Here is a 27,154-nt window from a genome sequence, read left to right as displayed (position 1 = left end):
AGAGTGTTGCGCTAACCATGTAAGTACTGGTTCCGATAAGGCGACAGTCTCTTGCCCTGTGCAACCAAAGTCGTTTTATATTTCGCGGTTCTGCCCTAGGCGCATGACGCACATTTTTGTTATTGTTCACTATAAACAAAGGAGCTCTTTAATTCTGACTCTTGCGAGATAGTGACTTAACTTTCAGCCGAAAAAAAAATACATAAGCACTGCTACATGCAAGCAGCCAAATTTTCGCAGTGATTGTAGTTAGCAAGGCTTAAGAGAAAAGTGCATGTCGGTGGTGCTTCAGATAAGCAAGCCCCCACGAATTCGCTACCGAGAAAAGAAAAGATAAGAGAGCTAACAAAAGCGTAAACACAACGGGGAGAGGTTATCGCGGTACCCTGCCCTGCTCGCATGCTGGGTCTCGCTACGGAGGCCGTTTCTTTGATAGCCAGGCAAAGACGCACAGAGAGGCTTAACCAGCCGCGAATAAAACCTCCACCCCGCACGTCGCCCGCTTTTATCCTCACAATAAAGCAGGACAGAACCGACGCCAGCACAGCGTCGGGCCACAAAAGGGAACACCAGGTACAGACGGAATAACGCAAGCGGAAATAAAACGAGGTTCTCTGTTTCCACAAGTGAACGCCGGCAGTAAATAGGTGTAGTAGCAACAAACGTTCGGCCTAAAAGCGACTCATCAGTATTCCTCCGTCGTATGCAGCCCCAAAGACAGCATGCAGTCGGCACATTTTCTTTTTTTTTTTCGTTCAGGCAGTTTTTCTTTAAACATTTCTGAAGGCCTTTCTCTTCTTCTACCCTTTCATCTGTTCCGCGACGTTTTTAGTCTTCCCGCAGACCTTGTTTGCACGTTCCCTAGGCGCCCCCTAATTCTTTCGTTATTATTATTTTTTTCCCGTCGTCCTCTCTGGGATCTCCGAGGCAGCGGGCTAGCATGTGTGCGTTGCTTCCACAGCACCGCTTTGAAGTGCGTGGAGCGCAAAGCCCGCGTGCCTCAACTACTTGCGCCTAGCTTGCTTTTGTTCGACCCTATCACGTCGGCCCCGACTATGCGAAGCGCCAGCGGTGGCTTCGCACCGGCGAAGCGAAGGGCTCCATCATTTGCTCGAATATTTCGGGGACTGGCGCGCTTCCGTTCTTCCGGAGCCAACGCGGTAAGGGTCTTGGCTGGGCTTGGCTAGACTCGGCTTCGCTCTCGGCTTACGCGTCGCGCCGCGGCACGCGGCTATATATCCGCGAATCCAAATGGGTGCCGGCGGCGAAAAGATCCATGAATAATGTATGCACGCGCCAGCCACTGCTCGGTCATTTTTATCCTGTATTTTTTTAGACGACGCTGCAGACGACATTGCCAAGGACGCCGACGCCATCTTGTTTCCCAACCCTTTTCCCGGCGTATGCCAGTCGCGTTGGTCAAGCGGGTAAATAAGAGATGCGCCGGCCGGTGAAACGAGGCGGCTGGCAGAGAGGGGGATTGTAAACGCATACAAAACACTGCCGTTAAGTATTGCAGGGTGCACATTTTTATCGCAGCGCTACGTTGTCAACGCTTTGTTTTAGAGGCCGAAAACGAAATGGACAAGAATTGAAAAACACGCGGGTCTCGTCGGCTTGCAATGCTGTTAGGTATGTGAGCTGAATTTGCTTTGTGTTTTTTTTTTCCTTCTTCATTGGCACGGGGTGGGGTAGAGTAGCTGCAGTGCCTACTTGCAGAATAAACAACGCTGAAAGCTAGCGCTCCCCGTTTGTATCTGCCAGCTACTGTAAGTATATATATATATATATATATATATATATATATATATATATATATATATATATATATATATATATATATATATATATATATATATATATATATATATATATATATATCATTACCTGTCTACCGACGCGCCACATGTCCTTTTAATAATGAGTACCTATCCATCAGCACTTTTGGTTTTAATATGTACTAAGTACAGGAAGAAGAATAATGACCCCTCCCCGATCTGCTTTACACATCTAGTTAGTGTACACAGGATTCATTGTGCATATTTATCTCTGCAAAGAAGACATTCTGAAAGCGCATAATCGCTGCAATGAATAAGAACTACCCCTCAGGCAGACAGACAGTGCGTGTGAAAATAAACGCTACCAAAACGACCAAGGGCCAGTAGCTTCCATATATTAACGAACAGCAATTACCTTAACCTATGACGCGACGGATCTTTTGTCCCGATAAGGAAGGAACGAAAGGATATGTAATATCAATGGGGACAAGGGATTACCTTGGTAGGAGTGGGCCCACGAAAGCAGTGCGTATTTCCTTATGTTTCACCCATGGATATAATAGCATATAAGTGTCTGGAAATCCCCAAACAAACACAGCCAATAGTAGCAGCCTTTAGTGCTGCGTTTACCTAAACCTTTGTTCAAGAATATTTCCCCGTCAAAACTTATTTACTGCGCTGATTATCAAGTTCCTCTTTCATAAGCCGAAATTCGATCCGAATAAATACGGGAACCCACACCACGAAAATAAATCTGGTATCTAAAAGAACAAAACGCCAGAGCGGTTCGCATCGTGTAATCAATTTACAAAACAACCTAAAGCCGTTTCCATCCGTTGGAAAAGCCTTAAACTATCTAAGACCACGACAAGAAAAAGGAATATATAAGGATGAATACTGTCGGCGCCACTAACAATCTAAACGCTTAACGACTTACATTCGTATCGTGGACACGTTAAAGGGACCAAAAAAGTATAAAGCCCTTTACAAGGGCGCATGCGAATCAGATTGTGCGTTGGCTACTACAAGTTTTCAAGCGTCCTGTCCGCCGAGCTTAGCCGTCAGGTGTCGCGTGGCACTTCACTTTCCGGGAATTAAAGCGAGGCTCTACCTTAAAGAAGCTTTTCACGACGTAAGCAGGCGCCCTCCAGCGGCTTCGCACGACAGAAACAAACGCAACTACCCTTCCGATGCAAACAAATGGCGGCATGTAGGTGACAAGGGCATCGGGTCCTGAGACCAGAGAAGGATCGAGAGCGCGGGAAATCCAAGTGACGGACACGTGCCGTACGGCGCCGGCAGAAGAGGGAGAGGCGGAGGCGGCGGAAGAAAGGTCCTCCTAATTAACCCAAGCGGGCCAAACTGACTCGCCGGGTGATCAGCGGGTTCGAACGCGCGGACCATTAAGCCTGTCTTCCACTGCTGCTCCGTGGCTCTGACCGAGTACACCCCCTCCCCTCTTCACAAAGCACCCCCCTTTCGTGCTGGTCGTCCCCAGGCGCAGCCTAGCTCGCTCTTTTTCTAGGGAACAGAAGCTCCAAACCATTAGCCGACGATGTGGCGCAGCTGTAGCAAGGTATTAATGAGGGGCACAACGCAAGGAACTAAAAATGCTCTTTCTTTCTTTTTTTTACGTCACGATAGCTAAACGGGGTTTATATGAAAGCTTAGAAGCCCTTAGTTAGATCCAAAAGTAATTTTGACTAAATAAGAATATACGGAGCTGCAGAAAGAACGCTGAGTTCTTTTCTTTGTTAACTTCGTTGAGCATTGTCTTTCCTGGCTGTCTTGTCTTCTCTTTCCAGTGAACGAGATACATTTAAAGCAATACGTGAAGCGCATGTAGAGCGGTTTGTTATACCTTGCTCATGATTGTGCAATATTACGAATAAGTTAGTGTAATTTTCTGCAGTATACATCGTTAAAAATCCAATATATGCCTGAGTCTGATCCATATCCATGTCGGGTAAGCGGCAGCACCGCGGTATACGAACACAGTAGCTTCCGCGAACAAGGCGGATGCTCTACCACAAGGCCAGGTCCCCAAGGTTTTCCATTATCTTTCCCGTGCAAGAAGTGAATCGATGGAGTAAGGTTTAACTAACGCCGTGGTAAATGTCTTTGGGCATCGACCTTATGGGGCCTTTTTAAAGCGTTTCCCGCCAAAAGTTTATGTAAACTTTGAAGAGCGGCGTGGAGGGGGGGGGGGGGGGGTGTAAGGGAACCCTTGTGCACATTCGAAGACTGGCAGGCTCCCGGCACTGCCTGCGAGCCGAATGATCTCGCATTAAGCCATATCTTTTAGAAGCAGATAACCGATACAGGCATCTGTAGTCGGTACTCATTTTAAGTAATACACGTGAAATATAATTTTCGTTAGCGATTATTTTGTGCATACATAAGCCGCACCAGTTTCCTGAACATAACATTAAACATGTCGTTTCCAGTGCAGCAATAAATGTCAAAACAAAAAACATCACGTCCAATTGGGCAGCATAGGTTATTCGAAACGGTGAAATCCACAAACATAAACAAAAACGCAGCTTCACTAATTTCGAACGCGCGACGAACCACCTAACATACGTCGGTAGAGAGAGCACGGGCCCTGTCAGACGCGATCGTTGAAGAAGCAAGGCAGAAAACGCCCCTTCGGTGTGTGCGATCAATGTACAGCTATCCAATCTTTAATGCGAAAGCATTTCTTGGCTCATGAGTGGCGTCAACGGAAGCTGCGGACAGGCGCTGTGGACGGAAGTTGCGAACAGAGCGTGCCCGCACGAATTGAACATGGATGGATGAATGGAAGGTAGTAGCATGGTGGCAACTGCGTAGTAGCAGTTGCCACCATGCTCAGCTTTGTTTCCTTTATTTTTGTTTAGCCGTGTTGTAAGTAATTAAAATTCGCCATTTGCTTTAAACACGTCTTCCTACACTTTCAACCTTATGTCACCTCTCTGCTTTTGAGCCACCAATCTTCCAATCGCTTCTTGCTAATTTCCACCGCAGATTTATTTACAAGACTATTGTTTTCTCTAAACCCTAGGGCCTCAGGAAGAGTGACTATGCCTGCATCGACATCGGGGTGGATGCCATCACATTTTAGTAAGAGGTGTTCTATTGTTTCTACAGATTTACCACACACAGCACATGTGTCATCTTCTTCGTTAATTTTTTGTTCTGTAGCTGCGCGTTCTAAGACACCCTGACCTAGCTTCAAAGAGTAGGGCACTGCCTCTTGAGTTATCATAAAACGCTTCCTTCCTGATCTGTTTTTTCCAGTATCGATATAGTTCTACACTGTGCTTCTTTTCCATTGAATTTATCCAATTTTTTCCTTCCGCGTTTATAACCTGTCGTTAAATGCTCTGTCTTTCTCCGACCTCTTGTCTTGCATACTTACTGGTTAGCTCCCTAGTTCTTTTCGCCATTGTGAGTCAAAGCTCTTTTTGTATAGATATTTAAATACCTTAGCAGCCGACCTGTTATCGTCCAGTTTCCTCAGGCGTTCCTCGTATAGTATTTTACTCTGAGCTTCCAGTGCTTCGAACGACGTCCAGCCCATATCCTCCTGTACTGCTTCGTTTGTGGTTTTCCCGCGTGCACCTAGTGTTAATCTTCCAACAGGACTCTGATTTACTTCTGATCTCGACTGAACTTCTGCCCTTAAGCACAGAACCGCATTCTCAAAAGTAAGCCCCGGCACCATTACTCCTTTCCAAATACCTCTCAGTACTTGATATTTCTTGTACCCCCATAATGCCCTATGTTTCATTATCCCGCCATCTCTTCGCCCTTTTGCTATGACAGACTGCTCGTGCTTTTCCGTGTACATCTGCCCTTCCTTTACCCATACCCCGAGATATTTGTATTCGACCACTCGGGGTATTTCATGACCTTGTATTGTAAGCTCCTGATCAGTTGTATCGTTGAAAATCATCACACCAAACTTAGATGCGCTGAAACTGAAACGCAGACTGTTTCCTTCATCTCCACAGCAATTAACCAGAGTTTGAAAATCTTCCTGACTATCTGCTAACAGTACAATATCGTCCTAATACATTAAACCCGGTAGTCTTTGCTCAACAACCTTTCCGCCTAATCTGTACGACAGATTATAACCTACATTGCTTCCTAGTGAACATAAGTGCAGTCATAGCGCCATCATGTGTCGCCGACTGAAACAACACTCGCAATGTACGGCGCTGGTACAGCAGATGGTGCGCGCGTAAACGCGTAGGCGAGATAGCGGACGCGTATGAGGGAAGAAGTGCGCGCAGTAAGAGAAATGGTTTCGTATTACTACACCTAACCAGACTTAAGTGCACCCCTGGAATTTTTACTGATATCACTGGAACATCGACCAGATGGTCGTTCGGCGTCCCATCGCGAGCAGAAGAACAGCGGGGGGTTGCGTCACGCCAGCAGCACAGCCGAGCAGACGACGCTGCAACCTGGCGCGCTCACTGTGCGCATGCGCCTACTCTTGTCCGTTTCGCCACAGCGGTCCTGCTCCGGACGCTGAACGACCGTCTGGTCGACGCTCCCGTGATATCGCTGAAGAATTGGAGAGCTGTACAGTTCCTGATAGCGGAATTCACTTGCTGCCAGCGCTTCCAGTTAGCGAAACGAGGAAACGCCCAAGACTTCCTGACTCACACATCGTTCTAGCAGTGCCACGCCATTACTTTTTAAGGGCAGCCCTTGCGTACTTCGAAAATACCGCCTGCTCAAATATGGCGAAATCGGTTTAGATTCCGCGCAGCAGCAAGGGCGATCCGCCTTTGTATTTATTTAAACGTTGTCTCTATTTCCATGTCTACATGCAAAACAAGAATAATAAAAAGAAAAGTAAGAAAATAAAGTGAGGCCGTTAGTCCCGAACGCCTACGTAATGCCCAAGAGAAAAAAAAATAGAGCGTTATGAATGCGATCTTGCCCTGAAAATTTTTATAAGGAATCAATAGTTCAGGGTGATTCAGTGGAGGGCGATATACGGCTTCCCTGTTGTTGTTGTTTTTTTTGGAGTATGAATCTACACTCTTCATTAAGCACTATTTGCCCCGCCTTGTTCCCTTTGGGATCTTTTACATGTCGTCTGTAAAGAATTCAAATAACACCACCGCAAAGGACAAGCCGAGGCGGTGAACCCGGAGGCAATAAGGAGTGATAAATAGGCAAAAACAGGGCAAGTCGAGTGAAAAACGAGATTCCAGCGTGCCCCCCCCCCCCCATTTCCCCCCTCCCCCACCTTACGACACGAATGCACATTTTGGCCTTAAGAGCGTAAACGACGTTCATCACGTAAAGGCTAAGACCGAAGCCGAAAAAATAATGAAAAATAAAAGAAGGTACGAGGCTTTCGAAGAAAATTCTAAATTCCCTAGGAAGCGGGCCTATGCCGGGCAAATCCAACGCGCGGAGAATTCCAGATCGCCTTTTAACGAGCGCGACTGCGATTCAGGGGAACGGCCATGAGCCGACCTCCCGTGAGACGACGTGGAAGCTAAGGAGGCTGGTGGGGAATGAAGGCAAACAAAAAGAGATAACAGAAAAATGAGAATTCAACTCAAAGGTATAGCTCTCTTACGCACATATATAAATGAAACGCTAAAGTCTAGCCATTGAGGCTGCGCGCGCCAGGACTGTAACGGTTCGAGCAATTGCGCGTGAAACATTTGTTCTTTCAATCCTCCTGTATTATTTCACTTTATTTTCTCTGCCTCTTTAGGCTCTGTTGAGATTTACTTTTATATGATAAGATGGGCCGTCTTGGAACCGTGCACGCGTGCTTGCGTGTATGTATGTGTGCATGGTGGTGGTTGGGGGGGGGGGGGGGGGGAGGCGGGTGCTCTGACGCAATGGAACGAGTAACAAGTGAAGCATACAGAAGACAAGGGCTTTCTGCAAATAGAGGCTTTTAGCATAGTGGGGACGTACTATTTAGACGTACACCGGTTTACTAGAAGTCTCCTGCACATGCACAGATAAATGGGTGGGGCCGGGTGGGGTCCCTGCGGGTGCGCAGCCGGCCTCCGCTAAACCGGTATACGTATCCGCTAGTTCGTCACCACTGTGCTAAAAGCCTCTGTTGCCTGTCAATGGCAAGGCATTAAACAAGCTAGCTGCTCTAAGAATTACTGCAAGAAAACGCAAAATGCAGAATATTAAGACCTAAATGACGCGATGACGGTGTTACCGCACCGGGGGTAGCGCCTCATGCAACACCCCGACGTACAGCCGCATCGTACCAGACTAACAAGGGCACTCGGAGAACCCGCCTTCTTTTAGCATTTCGATTCACGGAGCTAAATTTGTCACACGACAGCGTATTTCGGTGCGCACAGCCCAGTAAACTGAACACCCAGAGCGCCCCGCTTGTAGAAGACCGCGTCGATAGCGACTCTACACAACCGGCGACACAAATGCGATACCCAAAACATCTGCTCCCGTGTAGAACAGGAATACATAGGTCACAGCGTGGTGCATGAAAATGGATGGCCGTTCGAATCACGTTTGCCACTTGCATGTCGTAGAGATTCCATGAGGCCAGTAAAAGGCCTATTAAACAATATAACGAAGAGCAAAGACTAGGCAAGAAAAATTACTTAGATCCCATCGAATACCAGGTTACATGGGTCGTGAGGGCACACACGTGCTCGAGGCAGGAGCAGTACTCCATTAGGTGCAGCTGGTAGTGAAAGGGTGCGGGGAAAGAGCTGGAAAATTTGCGTTTCTCATTCGCAGAGAACGCGACAGCGATCTCATCACTCTTTCGCTGTCTACGTGGAGCTACAGATGCAAGCGCTTCTGCGGCCGCAGCAAATTACTTCTTCATAAGTATAGAAACTGAGGTGCGTTGCTCTCAAAAGAGAACAATGTGCGCGAAAATCTCTCGGTCCCCTTGTAGTTAGGTAATAACCCTGACTGCAACCCTGCTCGACGTTTTGGATAACAGTTGAATACTTGCGATTTTTTTTTCGTTTTCTCGTTTACGAACTTATTCCTTCTGTGTGATACTATGCCAAAATATGCCACAGCCTCAACTGAGGCGAGCAATGCATTCTAGATATGTAAAAATAGTTTCAAAGCCAGTAAACAAGTGTCAGGCTGCGTTTTGGTTGTGTGAGCCCTTCTTTCTCGAAATAGCTGCACACCCAGGAACCTGACTCCGTACTGCACAAATATATATGCAGCCATTTCTTGCCTGTGCAGATAAGTGGCTCAGGTTTCATTTTTAGCGCTCCAAATCTCAAGCGTTACGACAGCCGGAGTCCTCCTCTTCCAGAGTTTAGGAGATCAAGTATCGTACAACAGTTCCACCACGTGGACTAACAGAGTGTTTTCCACAGGTGTGCTTTCCACACAGGCTGCACATATTTCGATGCACATACCGCTATTTGACTCTCGCCATTAAGGGCATGCAACATGTTTTCGTTCTCTTCAAAGCATAAGAAGTTGTTTTTTTTTTAATTCCTCATTGCACTGACTCCTGGTTTTTAACAAATCGTGAAAATTAAGTTCTCATCTCATCACTGCTAGTTGCTTTCTTTTTGTTGTCTTTTTGCTGACGGGGTCATGGTTTTCGAAAGTGTACTCAAGTGGCCTCTTTCGCGGGCGCAGCCTTTCGATCAGATCACATCCAATTAAATTTCGAGGCCCCGTAACAGTGCGGAAATATTTCACCGCGCCGAAGCCCACGAGAGCGAAATTGTTCGCTTGTTGGACAACGCGATTCGCTCTCAACGATGTACTCACTGGATAATACGTTTTGAAACCGCTGCGCGCTCTCTTCGGAGCCGGGATCCGTGCCCGGCACTTGACAACGAAACATGGAGAGCCTTAATGGCCTCTTTTAGTGACGAGGGGAGCGTTTGGTCGGGCCGTGGCTTGTTAGGCGAAGCCGCCGCGGGCAGGGACCGAGCGATTTGTGGGCGCGCACCAGAGGCCGTCAGCTCCAGCCACGCAAACCGTCTCACGGTACGCCGGAGCGCAAAGCGGCGACCGGACGAAGCCGCGCCGCTGGAGGGTAAGCCTTCAGGCTGGAGGGTAAGTTCGTTGCTATGGCACATCAATTCCATCCTTCTTGAACATCACATTTAACTGCGACCCAACTGTGGAGTATTATAAAATACTGTTATGAATTCGTATTGATGGGAATGGTATAATTCTTCCGATCCGTAGCAAAATCTTGCTTTTAAATTTGTCCTGCGCTCCTAACGAGTTGTGAAGACTGCCATAGGAAACCAAGTGGAAGGGTTTTTAACAACAAATAGCAGAAACCTAGAAGCATCCTGAAAACGGATCTGCAGAAATATTTAGGCCCCGCCGCGGTGGCTCAGTGGTTAGGGCGCTCGACTACTGATCCAGAGTTCCCGGGTTCGAACCCGACCGCGGCGGCTGCGTTTTTATGGAGGAAAAACGCTAAGGCGCCCGTGTGCTGTGCGATGTCAGTGCACGTTAAAGATCCCCAGGTGGTCGAAATTATTCCGGAGCCCTCCACTACGGCACCCCTTTCTTCCTTTCTTCTTTCACTCCCTCCTTTATCCCTTTCCTTACGGCGCGGTTCAGGTGTCCAACGATACATGAGACAGATACTGCGCCATTTCCTTTCCCCAGAAAACCAATTATTATTATTAAGAAATATTTACTGTGATGGTGCAATCTTACGGTATGCGAAAAAATAAATGCGTTCGTGAGCAACTTCCCGTTTAAACAAGTCGATTTCTGGGTATGGTAGGACAAAGTTTGGCACCCTCACCCATGAGTGTACTCATTTCGCCTCAATCACAGTCACATTTGTAAGTGTGAGTGAGTGTGAGTAGGTGTGAGTGAGTGTGAGCGTATGTGAGTGGTGTAGGGGTGAGTGTGAATGAGCCACCTCTGATGGTGCCTAGGCATGAGTAAACTTAAGCTTAAAGACCGTGCTCAACGCTAAGCCTGTATTGAAGCTTCAAGCGTCGCACTAACAGACCTACATTAATCCGTTGGTGGTAGTAGTGTAGCGAACTCACCTGGAGAATGTGCAGCATGCTCTTTATAACAAAGAGATAGGAATGATGATTTGCTTTTATGCCACGAGCAAAGCTCGTCGAAAGAGCGGATTAACTCATGTGTTGCTGTTGATATCGTCTCCGCAAGGTGAAGAAAGATATCCGTTTTTTCAACCATTAAGTGCCATAGTAAAAGAGCAACGGGTGAGGAGAAAAACCTGCTTTCATTGAAAACCTGCTTGGTGCCTTGCGGCACTAGCAGTCGAGCTCACCATACGACCTGCTAAAGCCTCAAGCTAGGCTGTAGAAATTCAAGCAAGAGATAAACTGTGTCATGCAGTTGAAACAAGTGATTTCATTCGCCGCAGGTATCAAGCCGCCGAAAATATTATCTTCCGCTCCAGTGTTTCCTGCGATCGCAGCTTAGATTTTGTTTGAGAGGTCAGTACTGCTCCCCTTTCTGGGATAAGTAAATACTTGCGTAGTAGTAGCACTGGTTTATTGAAATAATAATAAAAAAGGAAGGATAAGATTTTTGCTAGCCCCGGCATCTGCCATCGATACTGAAGCACCTGAGCTGGGGCAGCGGAAATAAAGGATAGCAGGCAGAATGGAAAAATGAAATGAAAGATGTGAGGGGACAGGGAGTGAGGATAGGGGGAGAGGTAATATGCACAAACTATTTACACAATAATAAACATGTAAAGGTTGCGCGCGCAATTAGTTCATAATGAAGCCAAATACTTGCGTCCAAAACAGGAATATGAAAGCAACTTACACCGAGCGCTTTCAGCTAAAATTCAGCAAAATATTACAAAAAAATGAATTGTATAAAATCTGGAAAACGCATTTTTCTAATTGCGGAATAATTTTTTTGTATTTAGGTTTGCTGCTTTGCCATTAGAAGGCTCTAGTGCCGCCTACAGGGAAATTCTACTGCCCGTATTGTAGACAGCGGAAAAACGTTGTCCACGGCAAGTTCTCCATTCAGGTTAAACACAGAAACAGCACCTTTGCGGCATTTGTTCAGACGACACAATAGGCCAGCGACCAGTACAGGTGCTCTGTGGCTGTGGAAAGTACGTAATGATTAGTTCTGTGTAATGCCGTGGAAATCAGCACCCACCTGCTGTTTTCATTTTTTTTTAATCTTCGAAAACACGATATCACTGATATTTCTGGCTCAAGGCTGATCACGGTTAAATGTAGTCTTGTTTCGCAACCGAACAACGCTTGTGATTCTTGAGAATTTCTCGTCTAAGGTACGTTGCAGAGGCATACAGGTATTGTGCCTGTATGCAGGGTATGCTGAAATAGTGGTCAGTTTAAATGTACTTGCCGAAGATCAGAACAGTACCGGTGCATCTAACCAATGCGATCACGTCAAGGACGCAAACACATGCACCTTGTTAGCGTCCATGCCCGTGTTTGCAGGTCCCAGCTTCAATGTTCCAACGATGTGAACAAAGTGGTGTTAAGCCGCCGCTTATGCTTAAAAGAGAAAGGTAAGGCGTTTGCCCCAGTTTCAGCCAATCGCTAATGATTTACTTCGCGTCGTCACAAAGAAAACCTGAAATAGGCGTCTATGACTAAAGGTCAACGACCTGCTCGGTTCTTTTCCGTTTTCTGCCATAACCAAGGGCGGAAGCGACAAGCTAGGGCCTTTTCGATGATAGGTGCAACCTGATAATTGTGAGAAAAAGTGCCGCTGTCAAGCAAGGACGCCAGAACAAGACAGAGCGACTGCCTGCAAACGCACGCACGCATGAACACACGTAGAGGCACGCACGCATAGAGGCTTCACGCACGCTCGCATAGGCAGACGCTGCACTAAATGAGCGAAGCGCTGCCTCGCTTGACGGCTCGCAGAACAGGACTCTTTTCACACCCGACGCATGCTGACGTAGAGATGAGCCCATGATCCCGCCCGAGATGTGCACCCCAGCGTCGCTTCCCTGCCAGTCGTGGTGGCTGCGCTGTCGCCAAGGGATAGAGAGAAAACAAAACAAAGGAACAGAAAAGAGGAGGTGAACAGCAGCAGCGATCCCTTACATCTCGGCAATAGTGCGGAGTTCTCGCTTTGTTGCATCTACGAGGCGCGTGTGAGAGGAGGAGGATAACGTAAAGAAAGTAATAAACGCAGAACACGAAGAGAGAGTGAAAGAGAAGCGGGTGAGAGAGCAAGGGGAGAGTACGAAGAGAGGAGATAAGAGCTCATTTCCCACGCAAGTGGTCCGCCCACCCCGCCGCACTTTCTTTCATCTAACCCCGGGCGTCGACGCGGGGCGGCGGAGATCGCTCAACATGTGCGTCCCATGTGTCGGTCGTCGACCGCCGGCCCGAAACTACCCTGCTGTTCTCATGGAGCGCTTCCCAATTGCTTGCTTCCTTTTATTTTATTTTTTTTTCTATATCGCTTACAGCGACACAGGGCACACGCGATTAAATACCTGCGTTCTTGCTCAAGACTTTGCGCTCTCTTCGGTCTGTGCACGTTCGGGCTCTGCGATGCAGCTTTTTTATTTTTGTTTTATTTCTCCCTTTCAGGAGGGACTACGGTTTTCGGCTCAGTGGAGTACAAATGAGGCGCGCCAAGTGCACACAGGAGCTCTTTTGAGCGCGAAGTTGCGCGGCGCTTGAAACACGCGCGGTCGAGGTGTCCCGAGGCAGTCACCCGAAAACTATACAGTTCAGAACCACTCACTTCGCCCGCGCACTTGCGTCGGCGTCTGCGTTGCTCCACGCGTGCTAGATCGGAGAGCGTAGGCGAAATAAGTTGATGTGAGCGCTTTCCGGGCGGAAACATGCTTGAGTGAGAAGCGAACTGACGGCATACCTCGGCATGTCATGTGGCTTTACTTATTCGTCCATTGCTGGTCGTACGAATTGTGAAATAATATGCAAGATTTAAGCTTACGTACAACAGGGCTGCAAATACTACTCGGATAGCACTTTTGGCATTGAATTTGTTGTACTGCAGTCGTCGGCATGGTTAGGTGGATTTCACGTTTTTCACATGTGGCGCCATCTGAAGGGTGCAGCTAAAATTAATCTGCTACGCAGGAAACTGGTTGAAAACAGACGCACGTGGGTGCCGCAGGCTCGTCTACTTCCCCAGGGCGCGCCCACATTCGCATGCGAAGCGGCGGCATTGTGCTTGTAGTTGTGAACTATTGTTGCTTGCGTCTGTCGTCAACACAAACTGCGCACGCGCAGTACAAGCTGGCGGTTTGTTTTCAACCAGTGGCCTTCGGGATAGTGCAGAGAAGGAGACGCTCACATGCGCAGAGGTGCCGCGTGGAAGATGAGAATGCTTCGGAGGAAAACGAAAGCTAGTCTTAGATTTAAAACGGCTGTTTTAAAAACTGAACGTCTAATAAAACCGCCAACTGCTCTGAATTTCCGCAGTATGTTTGCAGCGAATCTGTACCACTGGGTTTATTGATCATTGCATCGGTAATAGCAGGTACGGGGAGTTCTGTTTCTAGTGCATGCAGTGAAGTTAGGACAACGATTTATTGTATGGAATGTGTATAATATCTTGGATGCGGGCCGACAGTACGTCACAACCTGAAAGTTTTGTTTGGTTTATGGCAGTTTAACGTCCCAAAGCGTATCAGGGTATGACGGACGCCGTAGTGAAAGCCTCCGGAAATTTCGACCACCTGGGGTTCTTTAACGTGCACTTACATCGCACAGTACACGGGCCTCTAGGATTTTGTCTCCATCGAAATCCGACCGCCGCGACCGGGATCGAACCCGCGTCTTTCGGGTCAGCAGCCGAGCGCCGTAACCACTGAGCCACCGTGGCGGCCAGCCTGCAAGTAAAGCTACCGTGCTACCGTCAAGGTTTCTTTGATGAAGGTGACTTATGTTGCGCAGTGCAAAAAGCTCCGAAGCGGAGCAGGTGATCGCGGTGCATATAAATGACGAAGATGCGATGCTGCATTCCCATTTTTTATTAAGTGCAATAGGCCCTACTACGGTCTCTAACACGGCTGCAAAAAAGCTCCGATAAATGCTACGTACTTTTCAAAGCCCACAGATCTCAGTTAGCCACTGAGAAAAGGACTAGCCTTACTTTTCGTTTCATCACAACTCAGTTACACGACAAAAGGAGGCAGGAATTTCTGATCGATGCTTAAACATGCGTTGAAAGTGACCATGTAATGTATTGATGCTCTATACGTATGTGGGAGGGAATAGGAAACGCATAGTTGACTTCCTGCTCGAGAAAATGGCAAAAAAAAGACCTTCAGGTCCAGTAACCGCACAGAGTTTCAGCTCGATTCAACATACAGAAACTCGCTAGCTAGTCGTACAAATTTGAACTGGCCTATATGGTATACCCGTGTGGTCCAAAAATTTTGCTACCTTCCGGTAGGTGTCAGATTCCTTTGAAGAAATGCGCCCCCGTGAAAATTACCTGTACACTTCCAGGTTTCTTGGAAAAAATAATTTGGATATTGAAATACTGTAAGACATTCTTATGAAAATATCTAAGGTAAAGGTCCGTTCTTCCTATGCGTAGCAAAATCTTTCTTTTAAACTTTTTCCATCGTTGGCGTCGAGTTGGTAAGATAGCCATAGAAAACCAATGGAGAACGCTTTCGACGATAGCAAAAACGTTGATAGCAAAATAATGCAAGCCTATCGAGGGTACATCAGCGGATATATTGATTGTTACTGTGCAATCTTAAGATATAAAAAAACTTCGTTCATAAACTCTTTCTCGTTGAAAAATGCTTTCGTCCAGAATTGCTGGGTATAGTTCGTTAATGGTTAAAGTCGTCGCAATCAATTGGTTCGTTATTGGCCGCCTGCCTACGTGATCGGCTGCCTGCGCTATATTGGCTTCGAATCGAGTTTACGATCAGACGATAGGGCAAGAGAGCCCTGCTTGTCTCTGCAATGACGCAGGCAGCGACCTTGCGAAGCACTGCAAATGTTCATAACACTCAAAGTTAAAAAAAACCGCTCGAAAGATTCAAAACGCACGCTAGAGTGTTTTTGATTTCACTGTAAAATCAAATCTTTATTTGCAAGTAATTTAGTACATTGCAATGGGTATACGGGCGGTACTTCAGAGCACGCGCAAGGGTTCTGATATGGGTTCGTGTTATTAATAATGTCATAAAAGCACTGAAGCAAAAGCAAAAAAAGAACACATTACTTTAAGAACATTGGAAAGCCGCAAAAGCAGTTATAAATTCAACAAAATGTTCTGTTTTAGTATCGCAGAAAACTCATACTAGTTATTTATGGTTTTAATGTATTGCAGGAATGAGTTCTAATTGATAATGTCAGCATATGTAAATGAATAAGCACCATAATTATTTCTAATGCGCAGGGCCTGTAAAGCAGCTGCATATTAGCGAGTAGAGTAAGCAGTGCTACGCCGCAGAAATGGTGCTGCAGTGGAAATTACCACAATTTTAAACATCTTATTAATAACGCAATACTGGACGCTTTCATCAGAGTGTCGGAGGAGAAAATCGCCTTTTTGCTTGATTTTTTAATTTCAGTGCTCTTCGCAGTGGAACGACCATTTTTTTCAATGGGTACAAAGTTTTGTTCTGCCTGGTGCTAGGATTTATTTTCAGGGGTAGCCCGATTTTTATTTAATAAGTGTTCGGGGTGCAGGAGTCGGATTAAGTCGGGTTTTACCCGAAAAGGGAGCACTTTATGTATAAATCTCTGGGTTCCTTCTTTAAATGAAAAGTCAGGTAGTTCAGCGCCACTCCTATCACTGATGTGGTTTTCGTCGTCCATGGTGAACATCAGCGGACAAAATTTTCAGAATTGAAAAATTCTAATATACTGTTATGGGAATATTGGAGGTAAGTACAGCAAAATGTTTAGGAAAATCTTTTTTTTTTTAGTGTTTCCCCCGACCGATGACTTCCATAGAAAACGAATGAGGAACGCCTTTGACGATATCAAAACGTTAATAGAAAAAAATCCAACACTCCGTCGGGTGGTCTGCGGATATGTTGATTATTGTAGTGAAATCTAACGTTATATCAAAAAATTTAGTTCATAAACGGTTTCCCGCTAAAAAATGCTTTTGTCCAGAATTGCTGGGCCTGTTCGTACTCTTTGCACAGCTTAATATTGTATTGAAATGTTTCCGTTACGGGCCCAGCAGCGTTTGCTACGACGATGGAGGCCGAAAGGGGTCTATTTGCGCCGCTTTCACGAGCGCGCGAGTCTGCATTATTTCTCAGAGCATATGGTATCCACCCGTTCAAACTCGCTGCCCTTATTTGTTTGTCATATCCGAACCTTGTAAAGGACCCATTAAAAACAGGCGCACCGCAACAAGACAACGCTCAAGCTTCCCCAATTCTGAAACAACGCATGGTACACGTGCATCTGCTGGCTGTAGCCACGTGGCGTCCGAATCGATATTGATTGCTATCTGCCGTGATTGCAGCACTCTGCCTGATACCGCAGCCGCGCAAAACCACAAATGATCAGCCGCACAAACTAGAAACAGAAAAAGGCGCAGAGACTGGTCGCTTCGCAACGATCGCCACGCGTATTTCCACCCCGGCTCCGACCCAGGCAAACCAGCTGACTGCGCCAAGGTCAAGTCCCGAACAAAAGAAACAACGGCACGTGCCAGAAGGGTTAACGGCGCGGTAACAAGCCCCGCAGAGGCATACCCAGGTAAGCCGATATGTGCGCCCAGTGGAAGCTATTGCGGCAGTGCAGGCCATCTAAAGCGGTCATGACAAACGAACAGGTATCTTATTTAACCTAAGATTAAGAAAAGCCATTTCGTTGGACCTCGTCTTCTGGGTTGACATATATTAGTGTGGGAAGACATAAAGAAAAATAATGTTGCCCAGCCCGCACCTCCTAAGGCACAACTGGGATGACAGTTAGAAGAGCTCCATTTTAAACGAAGGGCACATGCCTAGATGAAAGGCTCAGAGGGCTCACGCAAAAAAAAAAGACTAAGAAATTGGGCAACAATGAAACATACGGAGGAAGACGAAAAGTCGACACGTGTAGTGCATTGAAAAGAGTGCCCAAGTGCTCAGCGTGGGGCTCGCGACTACAGCTGCGCATGGTCAGTTTCGAAAATATCGTTTCTAATTAAATCTTTTAACGCTTACGGAGAGCTCAATTTCCCGCGCGACAGGCGGGCGTATATTGCCCTATTTTAAATTAATGACTCCAGCAGTGTTTGTTAGTGGCGCAGACAAGATTCGCAGCATAAATAAAGCGCTCAAGACACAAGCACAGTCCTGTCATGTGTGTTCCTTGTCTTCTTTGTGCGTTTTATGTATGCTGCGAATCTTGTCTGCATTATGAATAGCAACAAACTGGCCCAATCGACCGTGCTACTTCAAAGTGGCGCAGACTCTGAAGAGCTCTAAACCCCTAAATGGAGGCCACGTGCCGAAGAACAGGTAGCTCTAACTGCTGTTGAAAAACGATGGTCTGAAACATTACCGGTAATTAAATGCAGCCAAAATACGACAGTCACAAGAAAAAAAAACGAAACTGAAATATTACGATCCAAACTCCGCAAGTACCAGAGGACAGAGAGTTGTGGTGGCAATCTGTAACTCACGAGTTAGACAACATGTCAGATAAAAGTCGGCGCTGCTGAATGGGCCCTCGTGTTCAAGAAACGAAAAATAAAACTAAATGACTTTGAGCTAAAGTTCACCGCCGTTCACATCTCTACGTTTATTTTATTTCTTGCGGACCTACCTTAGTCATTTCCTGTAGCGCCTGAAAACAAGGCATTTTTCCATGGCTTAGGCACACGTAGCCACTGCAGGGCTGCAACCGCATTGCGATCGATCACCTGATCGCAATGAGGCCTTATCGAACTAAACTGCATGCGGCAGCCAACCTCCCACTAATCATTCAAAATTTAATTGTGCATAGACGCTGCACAACATCTGTTGCAGTTTTAGGCTTAAATGTTTGCACGAACGGCCAAGCCACGCGTCTGCAGATTGCGACGCCGTTCGCCAATATAGTTCACAACACTCCGAATCATTAAATAAAAACAAGAAATTTCTTCATTCTTTGACATGGATGTGCCCTCCTGGCCTGCACCTTAAATCTCTTATCATATACGCTGGTGGTGATGCATTTGGGAAAAATTTGCCTTGACGTCTGACTAGGCAGTGTGTTGTTGAAATCTCGACTATCAGTGTGGTTAGCGCTGGCACTTTTTTTTTCGCTTATCAGCTGAGGACAGGTGAAGGAATGTGCCTGGGCAAGATTGTGGGACAGCTGACCTTCAAACTTTGGTAAACGTCCAAAAGAAACATTGCATGCTTAAATAAGTCCCTCGGGCATCAGTGTATTGTTTATATCGAATATTTACGGCAAAACGCATATATCGCCGGAATTCAAAGTGTCACACTGCGTTTAGCCTAAGGCGCAAACACGGTTATAAGGTCTGGCTCCACTTACTTTGATAACCAGTGACGTGCTCCACAAGTCAGACTTCATTAAAGAGACGCTGGGATAATATCCGTGGTTTTAGGTTCTTGCGAAGTATAAGGTGCAAAAAATAATTTTATGGCGCGCCGCCATGTACAGGACTTGTCAAAATAGAGAGCCTGTTCACTGCTCGTTCACCTCCTTCCTTTCCTTCTTTCTTTCTTCCTTTCTTTCCTTCTTTCTTTCTTTCCTTCCTTCCCTCTTTCCTTCCTTCATTCTTTCATTCTTTTTTCCTTTCTTTCCTTCTATCTTTCTTCTTTTCTTTCCTTCTTTCTTTTTCTTTCTTTCCTTCTTCCTTTCTTCTTTCCTTTCTTCATTTCTTTCTTCTTTTCTTTGCTTCTTTCTTTCTTTCCTCCTTACTTCCTTCCGTCCTTCCTTTCTTTCCTTCTTTCTTTCTTTCTTTTTCTTCCTTTCTTCCTTTCTTTCTTTCTTTCTTCCTTTCTTTCCTTCTTTCTTCCTTTCTTTCTTCTTTTCCTTGCTTCTTTCTTTCTTTCCTCCTTACTTCCTTCCTTCCTTCCTTTCTTTCCTTCTTTCTTTCTTTCCTTCCTTCTTTCTTTCCTTCCTTCTTTCTTTCATTCTTTCTTCCTTTCTTTCTTTCTATCTTTCTTTCTACTTTTCTTTCCTTCTTTCTTTTTCTTTCTTTCTTTCCTTCTTCCTTTCTTCTTTCCTTTCTTCCTTTCTTTCTTCTTTTCTTTGCTTCTTTCTTTCTTTCCTCCTTACTTCCTTCCTTCCTTCCTTCCTTTCTTTCCTTCTTTCTTTCTTTCTTTTTCTTCCTTTCTTCCTTTCTTTCTTTCGCTCTTCCTTTCTTTCTTTCTTCCTTTCCTTCTTTTATTTCTGTCATTCTTCCTTTTTTTCTTTGTCATTCTTCTTTTCTTTCTGTCGGTCTTACTTCTTTGCTTTCTTTAGCTTTGCATCCTTCTTTCCTTCCCTCCTTCCTTCCTTCCTTCCTTCCTCCCTCCAGCCCTCCCCTTTTCTCGCTCTCCCCCTTCGTTCCTTCTTTCCTTCCTTCTTCCCATCTTTCTTTCTTTTTCTCTTTCCTTCTTTCTTTCTTTCTTCCTTTCTTTCTTCCTTTATTTTTTTCTTTCTTTCAGGTTGTAATAATCTCGGTTTTTTCCTCATTTCCTTTCTTCCCACTTGCATTCTTCCCTTCATTCTCCTCCTCTTCCTCTGAGGTGTGGAACCTTTCTCCATGTCCGATTTCTGATCCCCCGTGATATCACTTCAGCCTCAACTAGCTCGATCAACCACTTCTGTCACTTGTTTTTCTGTCCTTTTGACGTTCTTACCATGTTGATAGAGTCTCAATACGGCAGGTATGGACAGGTATCGACGTAATTGCATATAATGTGCAACCATGAGCAAAAGTTCACTGTCCTGCATACGGAGCCTTTGCTTCTCCTGTAACGTAATGCCCATAGAGATAAAATAATTGGCAAAAATTAAAATCTTGTGCTTTGTTTTCTGAATCTCCGAACGTTCAACACATATTTAGACCAACACCGTACCTTAAGGCAAAACTAACGACTCGTTTCTTCTCTCACACCCGATAAACGAACAATATTCGCGTGATAAGATGCCTACAGAACGTTGCAGTGCAACTGAAATTCTGGCGATAGACATCAAATCTAGGAAAAGGATTTAACAATACAGAAAGCTTCGAGGGGTAGCACAACTTGTATACGACCCGTATTGGGTTCATACAAAATTTTCAGAAAGAGAAGGCAAAATTTAAAAACAAGTATTTGCCTGTGCAGTTTTGCTGTCGAGTAGTGATATCGCCGCAGAAAACGGACAAAAAATTCCAGAACCAAATAAAAGTGCCATTTGTTCTGAAAGTTGTACACCGGTGTTTCCTGGCTCCTAAACACGTTATAAAGATGACGGGAAGGAAACGTTCCCGCATTAGGGACACGTTTTCTTAAAGGAAACCATGCGCAGCGTTTAACATATCCGAAGAAAATAAATGTCCCCGTGTCAGAGGGAAGAGACGGAGAGAAGGAAAGGGCGTCGGTTACTCACCATTCGGTCCGAGGCAGAGTCGACGACGCAGTGCAGGTACATGGTCTGGCCCAGCTGCGTGGTGACGTTTCGGACGTTGGGGCTCCTGAGGAGGTGTTCGTACTCCACTGGGCTCAGACCCCGCGCCATGCTGCCGCCCGGAAGTAGGAGGAGCCGGCCGGGACCCCGCACGCCATGGGCGGCCGCTGGCTGCGTGGAAGAACCCTTCCGGCCTCCGGTGCCGCCACCATCTGCTGGCAGCAACACAGAGAGAGAACAGGGCAAAGTCAGGGTCAGCTAACCGCCAGGTGTTTTTGTGGGACGAAAAATAAGGGCACATCGTAGGTTTTTTTTTTATTTAAATGAGGCCTTCTCTTCGTAAACCTTTATCACAAGATTGCACTTCACGTCTACGTCAGCACTTCCGCGTGCCCGTCCCAGGAGGTTTTTAAGAGGAGAAGACAGTAACAGATCGGGCATAGACGCGCTCAGCGTTGCTATGAGGAAAAGGAAGTCATGAACAAAAGAAGAAGCATGCACTCCACCAGCAGTACCAATCAACCAATCAATCAAGCAAGCAATTAATTAATTAATTCATCAGTCAGTCTGTCAGTCAGTCGATCGGTCGGTCAGTCGGTCGCTCATTTAATCGATCAACCAATCAAACGATAGATCCAGCAGTCTTCCTCTCAAAGCTAAGACTTGGCTCCAAATTTTTGCTGCAATTTTTTCAAAATTTCTTTTTCTTCTACGCTACTGGTAAGGCCCGTTTTGATGCAAGAACAGAGAAGCAACGCCGCATACGACTCAATATCATTGTTGCGCAATGATATGAACGAAAATAATAAAAGTACGAATAAAGCTGCAATAAACACATCAAATTAGGGATCACTGCGGGGACCCGCATTGGGAGAATGCGAAAGCACTGACACCTCCTCGGCACTCCTCGTCTCTATTTTCTTCACTCGTCACCTCTCTTCACATTTACTCTGATTTCACGCCATTTGCCTCAATTATATAATTGGTTTGGGCTGGGGAAAGGAAATGGCGCAGTATCTGTCTCATATATCGTTGGACACCTGAACCGCGCCGTAAGGGAAGGGATAAGAGAGGGAGTGAAAGACGAAAGGAAGAAGAGGTGCCGTAGCTGAGGGCTCCGGATTAATTTCGACCACCTGGGGATCTTTAACGTGCACTGACATCGCACAGCACAAGGGCACTTTAGCGTTTTTCCTCCATAAAAACGCAGCCGCCGCGGTCGGGTTCGAACCCGGGAACTCCGGATCAGTAGTCGAGCGCCCTAACCACTGAGCCACCGCGGCGGGTTTGCCTCAATCACACACTTCGGTTTTTCAAATTTGGCGCCATAGCTGCTTTCCCGTCCAGCCTACTCGACCGTCCAGCGACTTTTGCTTCTAAATAATTAACTAATAATTACATGTCAATCAAACCTATTTTTCTATTAATTCTCACTCATCAACACATTTCATCCCATTTAATGTTTTTTTTTCTACTCCTTTGGCTATTTTTTCGCTATTTTGCCATCCACGGTTGCTTCCCCGTCCACTCACTGTATCGACGTCCGCGCTATTTCGACAGTTTTGAACATTTTTGGCCCTAATTAATGAACTAATCTTCCTATCTACATAATTTTCTTTTGCGCATCATCCTCACATCATCCTTTATCGATTACAAACCATTCGTGTAATCCTACCTCTTCTGAGAACGCCACAACTGCTGCGGACACATTTTGATAACACGACTTCGCCGACATAGCCAAGTAATGCTTTCGCATTAATAATCCAACATCGCGAGAACCCCTTGCTTCTTGTACGTGATTGCTCGGCAGAAAAAACAAAGCGGGTCTGATGCTCGTAAAGAGTATGCATTGCAGCATTGGGCGAAACTGACATTGCATTATTTTACACGGACACCGCCAGAGGGTAGAGTAACCCCTCTCTCCCCTGCCGTTTTTTTTTAGTTCCCCCCCCCCCCCCCCCTCCATTTTCCAACCGCCTATCCTTTTTGCCCCTTCGCAGGATGCGACGGTTTGGAGCGATGGGGTGAAGCATGCTTCACAGGCACAGGCCGTGCCAGCGGCATCCGTAACGTGAACGCTCCGTGCACGAGAAGCCGACGCAAGAAACAACGAAGAGACGAAAACAGAATAAAGAAAAACGAGAAAGCGTAGGAGACAGGCACGGCGCGGCTGAACCTGAATTTCACGCCCGCCCGCTTTTCGTCCGTCGGCGAAGAATCTATTTTGCCGAGAATTCATTTCCCTTCTGCCGTCGAGCGAAACGGAAGGCACCGGCGGCAGAAAAAAAAAGGAAAGGAAAGAAAAGAAAGGAAAGAATCGGAAGCATACGAAGAGCCGAGGAAAGAAGAAACGCCTCCCGTCGCGCGGATTCAAAACAGAGCCGAGGAACGCTGTAAGAATGCAGGAAGAAAAGGAACTTTCCTCTGGGGACATGTAAAACGAGGCACGAAAGAAGGACGAACCGTAACGAAGAAAGAAACCTTGCTGGAATAGAACGAATAAAGCAGGAAAGAGCGCGCTGCAGTGGAGGAGGCGGCAGCGGCATTCCTCCCGAACGGATTCGGAGAAGAATGCGACGGGAATAAGAAACTCGGTGACGAGACCGGAAGGACGGAGAACAGAAAGACACTAAACCTGGCGCAGCAGCAGCACCCAGCGCCTCCAGTCGGAGCGGAACATTCGCAAGGTGTTCCATTCCAAAGGAAATCGCCGACTTCGTAGGGCGACTGACGTAGCTCGCGCAAGGAAGCGACGCAGTGCCGAGTGTTGTTTGGACTACGCGGATCTAAACCAGATAGACTTATTCCTGTAGAGGGAAAGAGAAAGCTGGTGAGAAAAAAAGGTAAAGCATGTAAATTTAACTTTGTGTTTACAACCTAAGCACAAGTGTTGAAACTCTACTGTCTCGTCCATCCGTACGTCATGGACAAATGCGATGAGATTGCAGCAATACAAATGAAAACGCGAGAACGAATCGGTTGGGGTGCATCGGACTGAAACAAATGAGTGGTTACGCTATTTTCAGTAGCTGCTATCGAGCGGGGTAATTGGAGTTTAAGCGCATTTTTAACTTTCATCGAGCAAAGTTTCGCTATCTTGGTGCCCTCGTGCGCGTTTGCTGAATGTAGATTACGTACCTGAGTCGCGAGCGTGCGACAGTATGTGTAATCAATTTTTCTCCGCAACTGGTGCCAAGACGAGCAGTACATCTACCTACGTCGCAGAAGTAAAAATAAAACGCAGACGTTGATACAAAAGAAATAAGACGAACACCTGGCGATGGCGAAATCTACAGGGAACGCTGCTGGCACGAAAGGAATTGGAGAAGACACTCAAGTTCTACCTCAAGAATACGACGCGATAACGTTGATGGTCTATTGCCGATATATGCGGAATTGGTCATTCTCTGTTTGCATTAATGGATCCTTGTGAATACTCATAAAGCTGCTGGCGCAGTGGTGCAGCGGTTGAGCGATACGCCAATGCCCTGCGATGGCAGGTACTGCGACCGGTAGAGCTTGTGAGACCCAGGTCGCTCTTCCCGAACAACCTCTCGCGTCCAATGTTTAATTTAACTGCCACGTGCCATGATGGGCAGTTTGTTACAATTTGGTGTTTAGACTGTGATGACGCCACAAGGTCACGAGACCTAGGATGATGCAACAAGGTCACGTGACCTACCCATTTTTCGACCATGGTGGTTTGCACGAGGCTAAACAGAATGTTGCGCCCCAGACTGGCCATAGGGTGGCCACCAGGGCCGCCCTACACCTGCTGATATTTCGTTTCTGCAGAACGGCAGCCTTAACGGTATCGCATCAATACGCAAGGCGCGTTAGGAAACGTCCTCCAAACGGAGTTGGCTGGCAGTAAATATAGCTCGTCATTCCCGTCGAATACTGTAAACAAGCACGTAGTCTTCGTATTTCGTCTCGGGATTTGGAAGCGACAACTATAGGTGCCAGCGAATGAAAAGCTGAAATCTCAGTTCAGTTCGAGCGCTAAAACTGCTGATATTTTTATATAACAATAGATGACGCACGTCAAACTGCATGATTTCGAAGTGGGCCGTGTGGACGTCAAAGTGAACGTCTTTAAAGGGAAAATGTGGAGAACCTATTCCAATTTTTGTACTTCCTGGCTATGCTGGTGTTTGTCCGGCAGCAAAACACGCATTTCGTGCTGAAGAAATTGAATTGAAAATTTTCAATCCACTTGATTCAAATGGTGACGCCAACACTGAAAATGACCTCGTGATCACCGGTCACAATGGATGGCCGGAGTAGCCTAGCCTCATGGATTTTCTGCAAAAAAAATCTCAGCGTCACGGCAGTTCGCTAGCGAAAACGCCCGATGGTGCCGAAGCCTGTATTTTATTTCTTGGTCCGTTTTTAAAGCTTGTAAAAGCGCTGTTTCTAGCGCAGGCATTTCTTTACAACGTTATAACCTATCCATGCATGTGAACTTCAATTTTACTTTAGTGTCCCTTTAATAATGCTCCATCTGTAGGCACGATACCCGCTTAAGCGGAGAGGTGGGCACTCTGGAAAGAGACGGGATGGGTGTACTGTAGAGCTAAGGCTATTGCTTCGGCCCGGAACAACGCGAAAGTTCAGGAATGTTTCGTTATTTCGCGATTTTTGTCTCGGACAAGAGTAAAAAAGGTGGAAACAACTCACCTGGAAAATAATAGCTTATCGATACAGTTTATGAAAATTGCGGCCGTGCTCGCTCGGCACACCACCGCTGTGCATAAAAGGTTGCCCGCTAAAACGCCAGGTCTAGAATTCGTGCCGTGAAGAAATGCCGCGAGTGTGTTTCCAATTCTCAAACGTACCTACAAGACCGAGCTACAGTAACCCCTTGATTCAGCATCGCCGGCAGACTGGCCAGGATGCCGATTGAAAAGTACGATTTAAAAAAAAAACGATAACCACCCAGCTCTCTCTCTCTGAAGCCTAGTGCGAGGCCATTGTAGAACGCTGTAGAAGAATTTATTTGAATTCTTTTACGTATCCCACCACACATCTCGTGCCTCTGTGAAGCCAGATTCGACGGGGAATGAATATTTAAACAGGCAAAAAAAACACACAAAAAGACGCCCACTTTGCAAGTGCCTGCTTGGTTACAGGAGCAGGATCTGCACGGCAGGCAGAAAAGTGGTCGCAAGAAGGGGAGAGGATAGACGGAGAGAAAGAAGAAGAAAAATAATGTCTCGTGTTTCCACGCGAGATTACGCGACCCAATTCAGAGCAGGAATTCGCAACCCGTGCGATCTGTTTTCGAGTGCAGCAGCGTGTCAAGTCGGAGCATAGAGATGCCGCTCGCCACAGAGTGCGCTCTGACGCTAAAGAAATCTTCCTCCACGGGAACCCGAATGAGGCGAGATTGTTCCCGCTCCTCATGCTCGCTTTAGGGGCTCGGCAGGGTTAGGGAATGTGCTGCACTGGTCGGCGAAAAATCTGCGGAAGGATACAACTCTTCGCTAAGTTTTTCATCCCACCCGAACTCTTGGGTTATACCTCTACGTTTATCGGGGCGAGTGGAGTGTAGTCTAGTAGATTTGTGTGTTTACACTGTGGTTGTATTACGTTGTACTGAGATGCAATGTATATTGGAGAAGGGATGCTTTTGTGCATACGTGAAACTTTACAGTACTGTGATGCGACAGCAGTAATCGACAGCGGCGATTTTTTTTTCTTTTTTTGCGGAATGCACTTAGGGCATCAAGAATTCGAACAGATTCGACAGCAGAGAAAAGGCAGCACATGTTTATAAAAAGCGGCGTTTTTCAACTCAGCTGCGCTCTTCCTTTCATCACGCCCGTGCCCGCGGTAGATGCCACACACAGGCGGCTAATAGGGTAGGCCTAT

General features: G+C 46.4%; 1 protein-coding gene across 2 annotated transcripts in view; it reads right to left on the bottom strand.

The window, feature by feature from the left end:
* The window catches only part of LOC144125232 (basigin-like), a 291,295-nt gene that overhangs the window by 31,517 nt on the left and 232,624 nt on the right, over nt 1-27,154 (bottom strand). For both annotated transcript variants that reach the window (XM_077658450.1, XM_077658449.1), the window contains exon 3: nt 21,263-21,492. In XM_077658450.1, coding sequence (XP_077514576.1) covers nt 21,263-21,492 — 230 coding nt within the window. The remainder of the gene's footprint in view (nt 1-21,262; nt 21,493-27,154) is intronic.

This window comes from Amblyomma americanum, chromosome 3, assembly GCF_052857255.1.
Source record: "Amblyomma americanum isolate KBUSLIRL-KWMA chromosome 3, ASM5285725v1, whole genome shotgun sequence".
NCBI lineage: Eukaryota > Metazoa > Arthropoda > Arachnida > Ixodida > Ixodidae > Amblyomma > Amblyomma americanum.
This window is presented reverse-complemented; position numbering and strand designations above follow the sequence as displayed.